The sequence below is a fragment of the Bactrocera oleae genome, chromosome 4 (genome assembly GCF_042242935.1).
Source record: "Bactrocera oleae isolate idBacOlea1 chromosome 4, idBacOlea1, whole genome shotgun sequence".
Classification (NCBI taxonomy): Eukaryota; Metazoa; Arthropoda; class Insecta; order Diptera; family Tephritidae; genus Bactrocera; species Bactrocera oleae.
The window spans coordinates 18561214-18576063 of NC_091538.1; the positions used below are offsets into that span (position 1 = coordinate 18561214).

General features: G+C 32.6%; 2 protein-coding genes and 1 long non-coding RNA gene across 6 annotated transcripts; 1 reads left to right on the forward strand and 2 right to left on the reverse strand.

Annotated features, from left to right (window-relative positions):
• Positions 1 to 969: 969 nt before the first annotated feature.
• Positions 970 to 3039, reverse strand: LOC106616466 (tRNA pseudouridine(38/39) synthase). 4 transcript variants are annotated; one of them, XM_070109269.1, is made up of 8 exons: positions 2663 to 3036; positions 2503 to 2594; positions 2355 to 2446; positions 1952 to 2291; positions 1744 to 1894; positions 1464 to 1682; positions 1243 to 1394; positions 970 to 1167 (listed from the first exon to the last, which is right to left on the reverse strand). In XM_070109269.1, exons 1-8 carry the CDS (start codon positions 2941 to 2943, stop codon positions 1058 to 1060), a joined length of 1437 nt encoding a protein of 478 aa, XP_069965370.1. In that variant the 5' UTR covers positions 2944 to 3036; the 3' UTR covers positions 970 to 1057. The 4 variants fall into 4 exon arrangements, with proteins under 4 accessions (XP_069965370.1, XP_069965369.1, XP_069965367.1 ...); XM_070109268.1 differs by having other exon boundaries at positions 1243 to 1391; positions 1952 to 2446; positions 2663 to 3039; XM_070109266.1 differs by having other exon boundaries at positions 1952 to 2446.
• A 359-nt stretch (positions 3040 to 3398) lies between these two features.
• Positions 3399 to 9415, forward strand: fl(2)d (female lethal d). Its single transcript, XM_014233144.3, has 5 exons — positions 3399 to 4401; positions 6901 to 7025; positions 7097 to 7321; positions 7387 to 7495; positions 7588 to 9415. The coding sequence occupies exons 1-5, from the start codon at positions 3954 to 3956 to the stop codon at positions 8598 to 8600; spliced, it is 1920 nt and encodes a 639-aa protein (XP_014088619.2). The 5' UTR covers positions 3399 to 3953; the 3' UTR covers positions 8601 to 9415.
• LOC118683258 (uncharacterized) lies at positions 5139 to 11786 on the reverse strand. Its single transcript, XR_004979195.2, has 3 exons — positions 11763 to 11786; positions 6007 to 6032; positions 5139 to 5488 (listed from the first exon to the last, which is right to left on the reverse strand). It is a non-coding gene; the product is annotated as an uncharacterized lncRNA (long non-coding RNA).
• Positions 11787 to 14850: the final 3064 nt, after the last annotated feature.

Genomic DNA, 14850 nt, shown 5'->3' on the forward strand with positions numbered 1-14850 from the left:
CTCCAGACTTGTCAGAACACTGCACTCCGGACTATCACGGGGTGCCTCTTGATGTCCCCAATCGAACACCTACACAGTGAGGCCCGTATGCTTCCGGTTAAGGAACATAATGAGCTCCTCTCCAAGCAGTTTCTGCTGGGATGTTTTCGCAGAAACCACCCCTGCAGACGCCTGCTTGCAGCGGAGCAGCCTCCTAGGAACATCAAGAGGTCCTTCCTTGACTACGTCGACGACATCAGACAGCACGTCGACCAGACTTCGGACGCAACTAACTTCAGACAAGCACTGACCGCCATTCACAGTGGAGCCATTAACACCTTCACCGACTCCCTTTCAGTGAATGGCGTAATACGAGTCAAACCACCACCCATTGCAGACACAGAGCTCGAGTTGCCTCGCGAATCTAGAGTGACCCTCGCGCAACTTCGTTCTGGATACTGTAGCAGGTTAAACTCCTACCTATCCAGAATAGACCCCGACATACTAAACACATGTCCTGCATGCAATGAGTCTCCGCATGACACTAACCACCTCTTTGCATGCCCTACAAACCCCACTCATCTAACACCCCTTTCCCTATGGTCCGACCCCGTCGAAACAGCTCGTTTCCTGGGCCTTTCGTTAGATGACCTCGACGACAACGAATCTAGAATTTATCACCCTAACGGGGATTAGATAATCGTTATAACAACAACAACATAACATATAGTGATCGATCAAAATCAAGTTCTTACATATATGGAAACTTTTTTATGGAGCTTCGGAGCAACGGAGTTAACGTTTTTTTTTTGTTTAATTCTTATGTATATATGTGTAATTTTGTATAAGAGTTGATGTTTAATAAGATAATCGTTTATTTCCCTAAATTTAGAAATACATTCGTTTACTCTTAACTTTAAAATACTTCTTAAAGATGACAGTGCAATGTACCGCATATGCAGCGCGTAAAAATTGGGTAAGGTTAACATATGATTGATCATTAAGAAACAAAATAAGATCATTTTATTCATAATTCGAGGTACAAATTTTATTAGATTTTAATATGTATGTGTGTATGTTACGTTTTAGCCATCGTTTTCGTTACTAAGTTGCTTTGTGTTGCGGGATCGTTGGTAACTATCAAACGCTGCTTTTTAACGAAATGTTCAATACGATTTTCCAAACTCTCTGTAAAATGTAATAATTTCGGTTGTTAAGTAATATATAAATAAATTAAGTATCATTTATCTTATAAGTACGCACCACAACGTTTGCGATTTAAAAGTTGTTGATATTGACGTGGACGCACTCCGTCTTGCAGCAACCAAGCCTGCGCTTGCACCTGTGGTGAAGACTGATATTCTTTTTGATAGGTGCTTTCTAATTGGTGCAACACATCGCGTATCATAGTACTTCTGAAACAATATCATATTTAGTTTGTAAATATCCGAAATTCGAAATAGAAAATTCCAATGGATACTAACTTGATATTGTACTGCATCCATTCACCTTGCACATTCTCGATGAGTTTTTGTAGGTGTTCATCACCGTATATCCAAGCAGTTGTATGCGAATCTTCTTTTTCTGAATTCGCTGAACCCCCATCATTTGTAATATTACCAGTAGGTTGTATGGTATGCTTGCGGAATTCACAGTGAAAGAGATTTAATGGCAAACCGATAGCTGGAGTGTATTGCGGCTTGCTGACGACATAGTTTTGAAAAATATTGTAAGATTTTTATTTGAAATATAATAAATACCAACCATGGGTTTTTGGCTACATCCAGCAATTCACTTATTACTTCCGCCTGCTCTTTACCCTCACCTATAAGCAGTAAAACTGCCATAATGCAGCGAATTTGATGCCAAAGAAAGGCATTAGCTCTGATTTCTAACATATACATAGCATATCCTGCTTAAAATATTAAACAATTATTATATGTTATTTTAACTATAATTTCATTGACCTAACCATCTAAAGAATTTTTTCCACATTGTTCCACTTCGCACCTTTGTACAGTAGCTTTAAAAACTTGCCTTATATAATTGGTCACGCCGTTGTTAACATCCATTTTACAAAAATTTCGGAAATCGGTATGTCTTGCTAGCAATTCACATCCTGTTTGCATCGCCTCTATATTTAAATCTCCTTTTGGAAAGTAATAACGATATGTGCGCCCGACACAATCGAAACGAGCGCTGTACACTGGACTGCGGAGCGGCATCCATGCCACCGCTTGTATGTTGCGGGGAAGGACACGGTTTAATAATGCACAATAATCAATTTCATTAGCTATTGATTCAGTTAAAAGCTGTTGTTCCAATGGAAATTTACTGCGTAAGTCTATTGATATAACTTGGCAGAAGGCACTTACTTCTTTGTCAGTGCGACCACAACGGTGATAATTGGCAGTTTCGCGCGACTCTATCAAGCAGGTGCGAATTAGCGCTTGAAATAGGTGGTGCTCTGTAAAGAATAATCGTAAATAAAGATAATTTAAAATAAAATGGATTATTTTGTACCTATTGTAGCATTTGAATCTTCTTGAGTTGCCAAGCCGTGGTAGTCCCAACCGAAATAAAGCAATTTCATCAGCACGTGCCGCTTGTGACTCCTATGTACAATGAACAAATTAAATGCATTTTGAACAGATACGAAATATTTATTTATTTATTTTATTACTTTTTAAAGTCGAATTTACGTTTTTGTGGCTTTTGAATTGGTTGTGGTTGAGTATGTTGAACTTTTTCTGTATTTTCCTCAGCGTCCAAGCTGGCGAGTTCTTCATAAAATTCGCAGTCATTTTGTCCCAACTTTTTTTGTAACAAATTTCTTATTTGGAAGTTATACGCATCCAATTGTAAAATCTTGGCTATCAGCTCCTCTCTGCTCCATTGAAGTATTTCTTCACGATTTACACGTCCCTTTCCGCGTTTGTTTATTTGTACCTTTTTATCAGTCATTGTCCTGCTAGAGTTTAGTATTGTAAACAATGTGAATGTTTAACGAACAAAGTGACGGTGTTTTGACATTTGTCAAAAAACTAAGCAAAACAAATTCTACCGTGAGATTATGTGTAAATTTTTTTGTGTGGTTATTAAAAATTATATTATTTTTTTCATATTGTGAAAATATGGAAGCAAGCATTTAATTCATGTAATTATATGAAGATATGATTTGAACATTTTCTGTATATATTATTAAAGATCTAATATTGGCCGATACTTATAAATTAATAACTTTAAGACAATAAGAAAGAACGTAAAAGTCCATTACGTGCTTATGAAAACTTTATTTAAGTATAATTTTTTCCTAACCGATGCAACCCTGCTGAACTTTTTGTATATTCGCCATTTTTGGGGAAAATTCTATACATCTGTCTCGTTCATGTCCATGAGCACAAGGTGAAAGACGACCATATTGAATTTTCATAAATTAAAATAGTGACGCGTCGAGATTTCGTTGTGTAGAAAAGTTAATATTTATTATGGAAAAAGTGAAAATTTTCTTACAAAAATATTAAAAAAATATAGTTGAATACACATTTAATACGATAGTGATAAAAGTAAGTAGCGGAAAAGTTGGAAAGTGCGCAAATATTGGAAGTGAAAAATTGTCAGCGGAGAGCTAGTTGAAAGTTTCCATGCATATATATTTCACAAAAGTTGAAGAAGAAGCAATAGGCAATTAAAAAGTTATATGAGCATAGAAAAGTAGCACAGAGGAAAGAAAGAAAGAAATAAGTGTTCGAGAAGGCAAAGGAGAAGAAGCGAAAGCAACTCGTGAAAAAAGCCAAACAAACGCACCAGGCATACGTGCTGCTGCGTGGCGTGTTAGTTTGTAGAAAGCAATCACTTTGGAGGTGCGGTGTACAACAAAACTAACTTCTGCTTTAGAGCAAAACGTTAATCAAAGAAAAATTAAAAACTTTATAAACTAGTTTTGTGGCACGGTATTTGCCTTCTGTACTGTAATGAGTGTCGCTGCAATGACTATGGACGATCAAAGACCTTTGATGAACAGTTACGATAAAATGTCGAAACAATATGAACAAAATTTGCATGGTAGTACCGGAGTGGGCGGTGGGGGTGGCGGCAATGGTTTAGGTGCTGGCGGTGCACCACCGTCTGGACCTGCCTCGCCAACGCCATCCGGTAGCGAAGAGCCTTCGCATCAGTACCATCATTCACATCATCATCATTCTCATCATCATCATCATCATCATTCGCGGCATATGCATCAACTTGTGGAACATCAGCCACCATCGCCGCCGCCAACTCAGCAACAGCAACAACATGTGCACCATCATAGCCAACACCATCAGACTCAACAGCAGCAGCAACTTCAACAGCAGCAGCAACAGCCAAGCTCTGTCGCTGAGGCCGTTGCTGCTGCCGAACATCGTCAGCGGTTGCTCGAAGGTATATATTGAATACAAAAAACAAATTAATAGTAAAAAAGAAGTAGGGATAAATTGACAAAAGGACAAGTATGAACAAATAGTATGATCGTATGCTTAAATACTCGGTGTGTGTTGAACTATGTTTTATTTTTTATATATTTTTACTGGTAAATAATGTACTTTTACTTTGATTTATTTTTGAATTGTTGACATTTTCTGTACAACAAATGTACATTAAGAATATTGAATAGACCAATACTCGATGCAAGTTAGCCAGCTATGACTGTAATCCATAAATAATGGACTAGTCGGGCTACGCTAAATTTGTGGTAAGTGCGGAAAATACGAAGTGTACTAAGTGGAGCGTGTGCAATGATTGCTTTTTAGAAACTCAATTTGTTAATCGATCAGCGAACACTCTTTTTGACTCTTTCAGAACATTTTATTCTAGTACAAATCATAGTTTGTAAGCGTGAAATTGTGAGGTTTTAAATCAATTTGTAGATATGATGAAAAGAAGTATATGTATGTTCCTCTTGAACTCTGGCTAATAATTGTGATTTTAAAAGGCATAAAAAAGATGTAGTGCGAAAAAAACTGTGAAAAAAATAATAATAATGTAAATAATGAAAAAATGAACTAAAGTGCATGACAAAAAAATTATGTGTCGATTTTTTTAAAATTATAATTTGTGTTATAAACACAAAAGTCTGGAGACAATATCAATGAAAAGTGATATCTATGAAAATACGCCTATTACAAAGTCATTTCTAATTACAATTATAAATTTATTTTGTGTTAAAATCGCCATATTAAACAATAGAAGTTTTCTCTACATATAATCATTATATATCTTAAGTCTCTATCGTAATTCACTATTTTAGCAACGATAATAACAAAAAAAATCAAGAAAACATAAAAAAATAAGCGGTCTACATTTATATTGTTAACGCCATTTCGCCACATCGTCGTCGGTATCATATTATACGTCGTGTGTTCTGTTTTATGCTGCTGTATATCCCTTCGTCCGTTTTCGTTCCTGCCACACCCACGTTGACGTTGGTATGGTATATTGTTTCTTATCCTGTTAAATCGAATTCTAACAGCTGTTTTATAACAAATTAAAACATATAACATGGAGAAATTAAAAAAAAGTTTACAGCGAAAAAATGATCTACTAGTACGAATAAGTATAAATTGAAAAACTATAAAAATTTTGTGTTATAATGAAGGTGTTGCTAATAAGCGTAAATAAGTATATATAAAAATATATGCAAAGTCATGTATGGTTATTACTATTAAATAGCCATTAAATAGCCTGGTATTGAAATGAATGCTGTGGTGGGATGTGAGTGATATAAAAAGAGTGGCGCAAAAAATATACATATAGTAATAATGGAAGCGGCAGAAAAAATATAGTTTATACGTATAAAGCTTCTTGGTTGTGTTAGTTCAGAAATCTATTGAAGTAAAATTGAAAAATAATTTCTAAACAGTCTTTCAAAATATCATAATCTGTTTACTTACAGATAAGCATATCGAAAATATTCTAAGCGTAATAGAAAATAATATTTAATCATTGAAATAAATTGTAAATTTTCATAAACATTGTATATATATGTACCTTACAAAGTGTTAAACCGGTATTATCTGAAAATGTCAGAAAAGAGTGTTAGTTGTCGATGTAATTGTGTTTCAAATATAAAGATATATCTATATATCTAAAATAAAAATATACGAGTGTCTCGCCCTAAAAAATGTGCGCTGTTGGCATTTTGATTTATGGAATCTAAAATCAAAAAGCATTTTAGAGAAAAGTTTATCAATACAAATGCATATATTATATATTTTAATGCTTATTTCATGGCACATAGAAAAAACTGTTTGTAAATAATTTGCAGTGCTGGTTGTGCGGGAAAAAATAAATTGAAAAAGTATTATTAAGTTCGTTACTTGTGTTTGTGTATTGCGAAAAATAATTTAGAAAAAATTCGCTTTGTAGCTTTTCTATACTGTTTTGGTAAAAAATATTGGCGTTTGATTCGCGTCGCAATATACATAACGATATGAACTGCTCTGAATGGTCTGTTGTCACACTCTTCAACACTGAGCTGACCGTCCTCCAAGAAAAATAAATATACACAACAACAACGTAACGTAACGCAACAAATCGCAGAGTCAACACACTCAGAAAACAAAAATGCCAACTCGAAATTCACGAAATGTGCGGCAATTCGCACACAAACGCACCTTGTTGCACCCAGTATTGGTATGATTTCGTATTAAGTTGAATTTAGAAACAAAATGTACATAATTATTTATTATAACTTGTTCATATAATCTATGTATGTATGTATATTCAATTTATGTTATATTTTTAAATGTGTAAATATTTTTCATCACATATTAGCTTATATTTAAATATTTACAACAAATTTTCGTACATTTCAAATTTGTTCCATGTATAATTTATTTATTCTTTTCATTAAATATGAAATTCTCTGCGTTGTTAATATAGATGAAATTGAAAATCTCAAGTTGGAACAGACGCGCCTATCGCAGCAATGCGTTGATGCACAACGTCGCGAAAAAATACTCATGCGCCGTTTGGCCAATAAGGAGCAAGAATTTCAGGATTATGTGGTATGTTGAAAGAAAAAAAAATTTGGTTAATTATATTAATATAAATCTCTATTATATTAAATTTCTTGCAGAGCCAAATTGCCGAATATAAAGCAGCACAGGCACCTACTGCATTGGCACTGCGTGCAGCTTTGCTTGATCCAGCTGTTAATTTGCTTTTTGAGAAGCTCAAGAAAGAGCTAAAGGCTACCAAAGCAAAGTTGGAGGAAACCCAAAATGAATTGTCCGCTTGGAAATTCACACCAGATTCAAATACAGGCAAACGTTTGATCGCCAAATGTCGTTTGTTATATCAAGTAAGCAAGAAAAGTTATATCAATTTAAAAGATATTTTATAATTTGTAAAAATTCACTTCATTAGGAAAATGAGGAACTGGGTAAAATGACTTCGAACGGTCGTTTGGCCAAACTAGAGACTGAATTGGCCATGCAAAAGAGTTTTTGCGAAGAAGTAAAGAAGTCACAATCAGGTAAACAAGCTATAAAATTAGCGAAATAAGTAGCTGCATCTTATATTTATTCTATATTTGTACTTAATTTACCTCTCTCCTTCCTGCCACAGAGGTCGACGATTTTCTACCCGAATTAGACGAAGATGTTGAAGGCATGCAAAGTACAATCTTATTTCTGCAGCAAGAACTGAAGACCACCCGCGATCGCATACTAACGTTGGAGAAGGAGAATTTTCAATTGAAAACTGGTAGTTTGGACAATGAGAATACTATAAAAGTCGCAGATGCAGAAGTTACTGATGCCAATATCTCTGCTCTGCACAGTAGCCACAATGGCGCTGTTGCTCCTTGCAACATAACAGTAAATGTTGCCGAAACCTGTGCCATACCCTACAACACTAACGCTACAACTATTAACAACGCTAGCAGCACTGCTCTTCCGCTAACGCACAATACGCTCAACAATGCCAACGAACTGAAATATGCTGCACCTCGACCTTTGGAGACCATCGATGAAAATTCTTGTCTACGCAACTATGGCACACCAAATGATTTCTACAATGGCAATGAGGAACAACCACATGTGCCAATCGCGGTTGGTAAACCGATGTTGGAAGCTGATGGCAACAACACTTTGAATCCCTTCATTACCGCCTCACCTGTTGTGGCAGGTGGCGCCATGCTACGCACAGTCGCCTCGCGTAAACGTAATTATGATTGCAGTGAACTGAATGATAGTCCAGCCGTTATAACGCCTGCTACGCCGACGCATGTAATCGCGCCACGTACGTTACCACCAAAAAAGTCCAAATTACGCCGCACTTCGGTGCAATCGAATGAAATCAATGAATATGACGCCGGCAATTGTCTTGGTAGTAATAATGCACAACAACAAATGTTGGGTGGCATTAATACCGTCATTGCCGCAGTGGATCCGCTAAGTATTGTCGATAATGCGGTGGTTGGTATGGCGAATGAAGAGCACACCAGTGGCCTGGCGATCGATGAGTCCGCCATGGATGTTGGTGGTAATAACGGCGGTGTTGCGCTGCGTATAATGACGCGAAGACGTTCCGTCCGCCAACAGCAAAATGGCAATATTGGTGGCGATAGTAATCATTAGGGCGGGTGTGTTGCATGAAAGCTGCGAAGTGCTGATGCGCGAAACTGAGCTAATTCTATTTACATACATACATATATCATGAAGATATAAATGCATATATTTTTATTGCGACTTGAAAGTTAAAGTGAAAAAGCGATACTATAGTTTACCATACGTTACTATAGAATATGCAGAATATAATGATGCTAAGGGAAATTAAACAATAACTGTGTAATAAAAAATAAATAAAACAAGTAAAAAATTTAGTAACCTGCAGCAAATATATTAAAAATAATTTGCAAACTTTATTTAAAGAAATATTACGGGTACTATATTCAAAAAAAAAAAAATAATAAAAAAAACAATTTGACGCTCTAATTAACTCGTATGTGTTGCTGAATAATGTGTGCACTTTTTTCTAGCTTTTTTTTTACCTTTCAATATGGTTTTTACATATTCAATTAGAAGAATTTTTGCAAAATATTATTTTATATAACAAATTTACTTTAGTTTATGCATTGTTTTATTTACTTAGCTGTAATAAAAATAAAAAAGAAAAAAATTATTGAAATTAACCGATGAAGTCGTGTTGTGCTTTTGCTCTGCACTCTATTTTGTTTCAATTTGTCATTAAAAGCAACAACAACAAGTAGATACGAATATTTTGATGTATTTCAAAGTGTTGAGATTTCTGTAGTGAGATTAAGGCCTTGATGTGGCATTAGTTACATTGAATGTTTAATAAAAAACACAAAAACAAAAAACATGAGAATATATAAACATACAAATAATATGTATAAATTAAGTTAATAAATAATCAGGTTTATCAAAAACAATTGCTGAATTTCATTTGTGTGGAAGCTGCCGTCGAAACTCGCCCTTCAAGTATTTCCGTTTGGCGCGTTGCTGCTGAGTGGCGAGAGAGTTTGCGCGTAATTAGTTTTCAAAACCAAATTGTGAAAATTCATATTTTTTTAGCTGCAAGTATTCAATACAGTTAAATTTCGAAATTTTATTTTTGAGCTTGAACTTTTTTGTCGCGAAACTTTTTGTAATTATACATTTCCAAAGCATATGCTTAAATTATAAAATTCTAATCGCAACAACAATATAATTATTAAGCGTTACTCAGCACGTTTGTAAGTAGTTTCGATTAATCGAGCATCCACTGGCATAATTTTTCAACTACATGAGATCTGCAGCAAATTTGCAAGGAAATTGGGAATATACGAATATAGTGTTATATCTTAAAGTTGCTTAAGTCGATTTAACGCATTTCAAGACAAATTGAGTTATTTTGTAGTTTATCATCAATAAACGCTTAGATGTGGTATCTTGAAAGTAGGTATTTTTTTACTGGAAATAAAAGCACCTATGTTAGATAAAATCGACTTCAACTACCTTAGCATATTGCTACAAACATATAAATTTGATGAGTTCAAGTAATTATTTGGAAAATACTTCATTAGTTGTTTGTTGATATAATTATTTTTATTTCATAATTTTATTATTATTTTTATTTCATTATTTTATTATTATTTTTATTTCATTACTTTTTTTTATTATTATTTTTTTCATTACTTTTTATTTTAGTGTTTGTTAAGTTTTTTTTTTATTTTGTTAGAGAAAAATTATTTTTGGTTTAAAATGTGTTAAAGTTTATTTTATTTACATAAATGACATTTTACAAAAATACGGCTTACCAATAATATATATTCATAATTTTATAACTCATATACACAAAATATTTTTTATACGTTTTTATATTATTTTAGACCAAATTTTTGTTTAATAATTTAATTATAATTTTATATATAATTAATTTTTGTGTATTTGTTATGTTTTCAAATCGTTGTTGTCCGACTTTTATAATTTTCACAATTATTATTAAAACATTTGTTTACTATATTCTCTTTTTTGTTATTTAAAACATACTTTTAATTTAAATTTGTTATTAATTGTACCTCTTTTAATTTTAAATTCTTTAAATTATGCTTATTAGTGATTTCTTCTTTTTTAATTTTAATTGTGTTTTAAGCATTTTATCTACTAACTCATTTCCAGCACACACAAATATACACATATAGATAATCTACCTTTGTAGTAGCATTTTTAAAGAGCAAGTAAATATAATTAAAATATCCTTATTGTAAATTTTATAAATGAAATGAAATCTGCAATCTTCCAAACTGGTTTAAACCCGTAAAGGCACTTATATTTAACCACTCCAGCAACAAGTAAAATTAAGCTTAAAAATGAGTGTAAAAAATACCAATGAAAAATATCAATATTAATATAAATAAATAAAAAGTAAGACAAAATTTACAAAACATTTTTTATTTAGGTTATTAAGTGATATGTAAAAGGTTAAGCTTTTAAATAAAATAAGAATTTTAAAAGAAAGAAAATGCTTAAAAATAATTATTAAAAAAAATAATAAAAAATTAATTAAATACAAATTTTGAAAATCATTATAGAATTAAAATTTTACTTTTAAATTAATATAAATGCAATTAATTAAGCAATTTAGCATATTTGCAATGGACGCCTGGTTATCTCACAAATATTAGTAAAAAATATAAAAATATATAAAATAATTAAAATTAAAATAATTAAAATAAAAAAAAATTAAGTACATATGTATGTCTAATTGTAAATTACTATAATATTAATAAAATTTATATATAATATAAATAGTTATATAACGCTGTATATAAGTAAAGAAAACACCAAAATGCACTAGTAAGTAAGTAATAATAAATAACTTAAAGCCTGTGTGAGTAAGAATTTTAACAAAAAATTAGGAATAAAAAACGAACAAAAACACTACAAATCATAATAATCCTACTTGTAAGCGTAAAGTATTATTAGTATATTTAAGTATACTCTTATAATTGTAACTAAAATACATATTATATGTGTGTATGTATACATAAAAAATTAACTATAATATGTAAAAAAGACAAAAACTACAAATTAAAAAATCTTATTGAAAAAATTCCCCTAAGAAAGTCCAAATGTTAATGCTGTCGCGTTGAAATTTTATGTTCTACCAAAATGTTATAAATTATAAAGTAATTGACGGAATATATTTATAAAAAAATAAATAACAATATATTTGAATATAAGAAACACATGTTTAATTAAAATTAGCGTAATTTCAATACTTCAGAGATTGCTTACCTAAATCAGAGAATGTTGATGAATAACATCAGAGAACGTAAATGAATAGAGAAGGAGCAAATGTTAGCAGTACCAGAGAATGTTGAAGAGTAGAGAAGGAGCAAATGTTAGCAGTACTAAAATGTTAATTGCTAAGAAGGAACATCGAAAACGCGCAAGTTCGAAAATAAAATGTCACCACAGCTGTCAATTTACGCAACGAACTACACCACTCTATAAGCAAAATGTATATACATACATATGCACAGATGTTCTTTGATATGCGCATAAACAAAAATTGAAATAATAAAAACGAAAGAAATTGACTTCTGACAGGAAAATTTAATAATCAGGGAAATAATATTAAAATAGAATTCAAATATCAATTCATAAAAAAGGGTTATAAAAATAAAAAAGGACTATATAATATATGATTGGATTTGAACTTAGGCAAAATATTTCACGTTGCAATAAAGAAGTCTGCTATACAAGCAGCACCACAGACAATATTCAATCTCTTATGTCTAATCTGTGAACTCAAACGGCTATTGTTGTTTATTTGCTTCAATGTTCATATGTCTATATGTGAATATTCTTGAAATTGCCTTCCTTCATTCGCATGTCCAAATATATTTGCATATATGTACACATATGTACATATGTATGTACCTCAATATGTCTTTCGCAAAAAATCAAACATTCGCGCAAGTGACAAAAAACGTAGACGCACCATCATCGACCAATAATATTCAAGCGAACTCGCGGCTTATTTTCTAAGTATTTCATATTACAACGACAACAAATTCATTCATAAGGAACGTGCGTCTGCTTCAAAGCAAAGTGCGCTTGTTCATAACTCTGCACCGCGCTATTTTTTCTGTGCGCCTGGTAAGCCACATTTGGTTTTCATATAGAATTCCTACGCATATGCGAAATAATATGAAATGAGTAAAACGAGAAAAATTCAATTTTACAATTTGACAGCCACCACTGAAAATCCTACCATCCCCCTCGCATTTGTATGTCCACAAGCTGCTTCCTCACAACATTTGCTAAAAATCAGAAATTGAAGAATTTGTCTGATGTTCACTTCAGAAAGGAGAATTGGCAACATGACCTATTTGAGTTTAAATAATATTTATATTTTTTCATATTATGCACTATTTATGGCATTAAATTATAAAATTTATATCAAATTGACATTCATATGAAATCATTAACTACTTCTATATATTCTAGGCACAGTCCATATAGTACTTTTATATGTTTACTTATTATCATTGTTTCATAGTTTTTCGATTTAGCCCATTTTATCTAAATACGACGCTATGAAAATGCAGCCCAATTGGTAATCGCAATATTTCAAAAGAGCATAAGTCAACTTTCAATAGCAAACCACTGCAAAAAGGACAAACGAGACAACATAGCCGATCGACATTGTCGCAAAATTGTCGATTGAAACAAATTTTGTCAACTCCGCGACGATGCGCAAAATTTGGCGTCAATATGTATGCGGGCTCGTCTGTATGTATGTATGTTTGTCGACAAAGTCGTCTTTTCGTTTTTTACAACAACACAATGTCTGCGCGAACTCGCCGTTATTTCGTTGGCTTGCCACCATACACAGAGGCGTGTCAAGTGAGGGCTCATAATATATTAATATGTTACTTAATGAGTATTGAAAAATACTGATGCATTTATGAATTATTTTCGTAATATAATATATATTATATATATATATATATATATATACCAATAAATTCATACCTATAATCGTTTTCAAACTGAATTCGATAAATAAAATATATATCTGAAATAATTATGTGGCGGTGCGCCCCAATCCCTCCTTGCCTGCGATCGTTCAACTCGCAAAAAGCAAAAAGCGTAGACAAAAGTCATTGCTTGTGCGGGGCAAGAAGAAGCAAGCATCAGCGTACGTGTATTTAAGAATGTATGTGTGATTATCACATTTGTGTAAATAGGCATAATAAGGAAATATTCAATAAACCTAAACATATGAACATATTATATTTTCCTGATATATTTTAATTATCTCAGGAAGTAAAATATGCTATTAAAGAAATTGAATTATGATATGCTTAGACTCCAATTAATAAAATAAAAAAATTAAATAAAATTCGTTTTAGGATTCGAACGTATAGGCTCGTATTCGGATTGTGCTTAACCCCTTCCCGCTTACGACCTAAGCCACCACAAAAGTGGAAACGTGGCCGCTTAGCCACCGTTTTATTATTATCATTATCATTTGTTTCATAAGTATATTGCTTACGCAACGCACATACATAAGTTAAAAAACTAGCTTATTAAATATTTATTTTACTATGAATTCTGGGGTTTTTACCGGTAATACAGATTTTTAATTCAGAAGGCTTTTCATAATTATAAATTTGTCATATCATAGAAATTGAAAACATAAATCTAAATAGGTATGCGCAACGATTTTTCATATAGGAATATTCGTTGTGTCTATTTATAGCATTTCGCATATTGTGTGGTGTATTTTTCTTTTTCGAAGTTATACTTTTCGATGTTCCCTCTTGTGGAATTACAAATTAGTACTCAAAAAGTTTTCATTTAACATTTGCTCCTTCTCTACTCTTCAACATTCTCTGTCTCTGGTTGTGTTGTTGTCATTGTTATTATTTTTATCATATGCCAGCACCGCTATTATATGCCGTTGTCCCGCGTCGTTGTATCTAGCTAGTAGACGGCAGATGTCGCTATGCATAGTATTAACCTTTATATGATTCCGTGCTTCCTAAGTGTCCATATATGATTTCTAACGGGAGTTTAGTAAACATGATGGCCTTTGCTACAGCTACTGGAGATATTTTCCACAATAGGGCCGGAAAATTTTCGCTAAAAGAGAAGAAAAGCTTTTGTCTGGCTAGATATTGACGCATACAGAGTTGTTTTTGGTGTAATGTTGTCCTAGCTCTGTTTACAAATATGTTGAGTTGTCAAAATGTACGTTATCTAACGGAAGTGCCAGTAATCGAGCCATCGGTTCGGAACATTACAAACGAGTTATATCTTAAACGACAATAATTGAGCTTTTCGCACAGAAGTTCGCTGCCAATGTTTTATA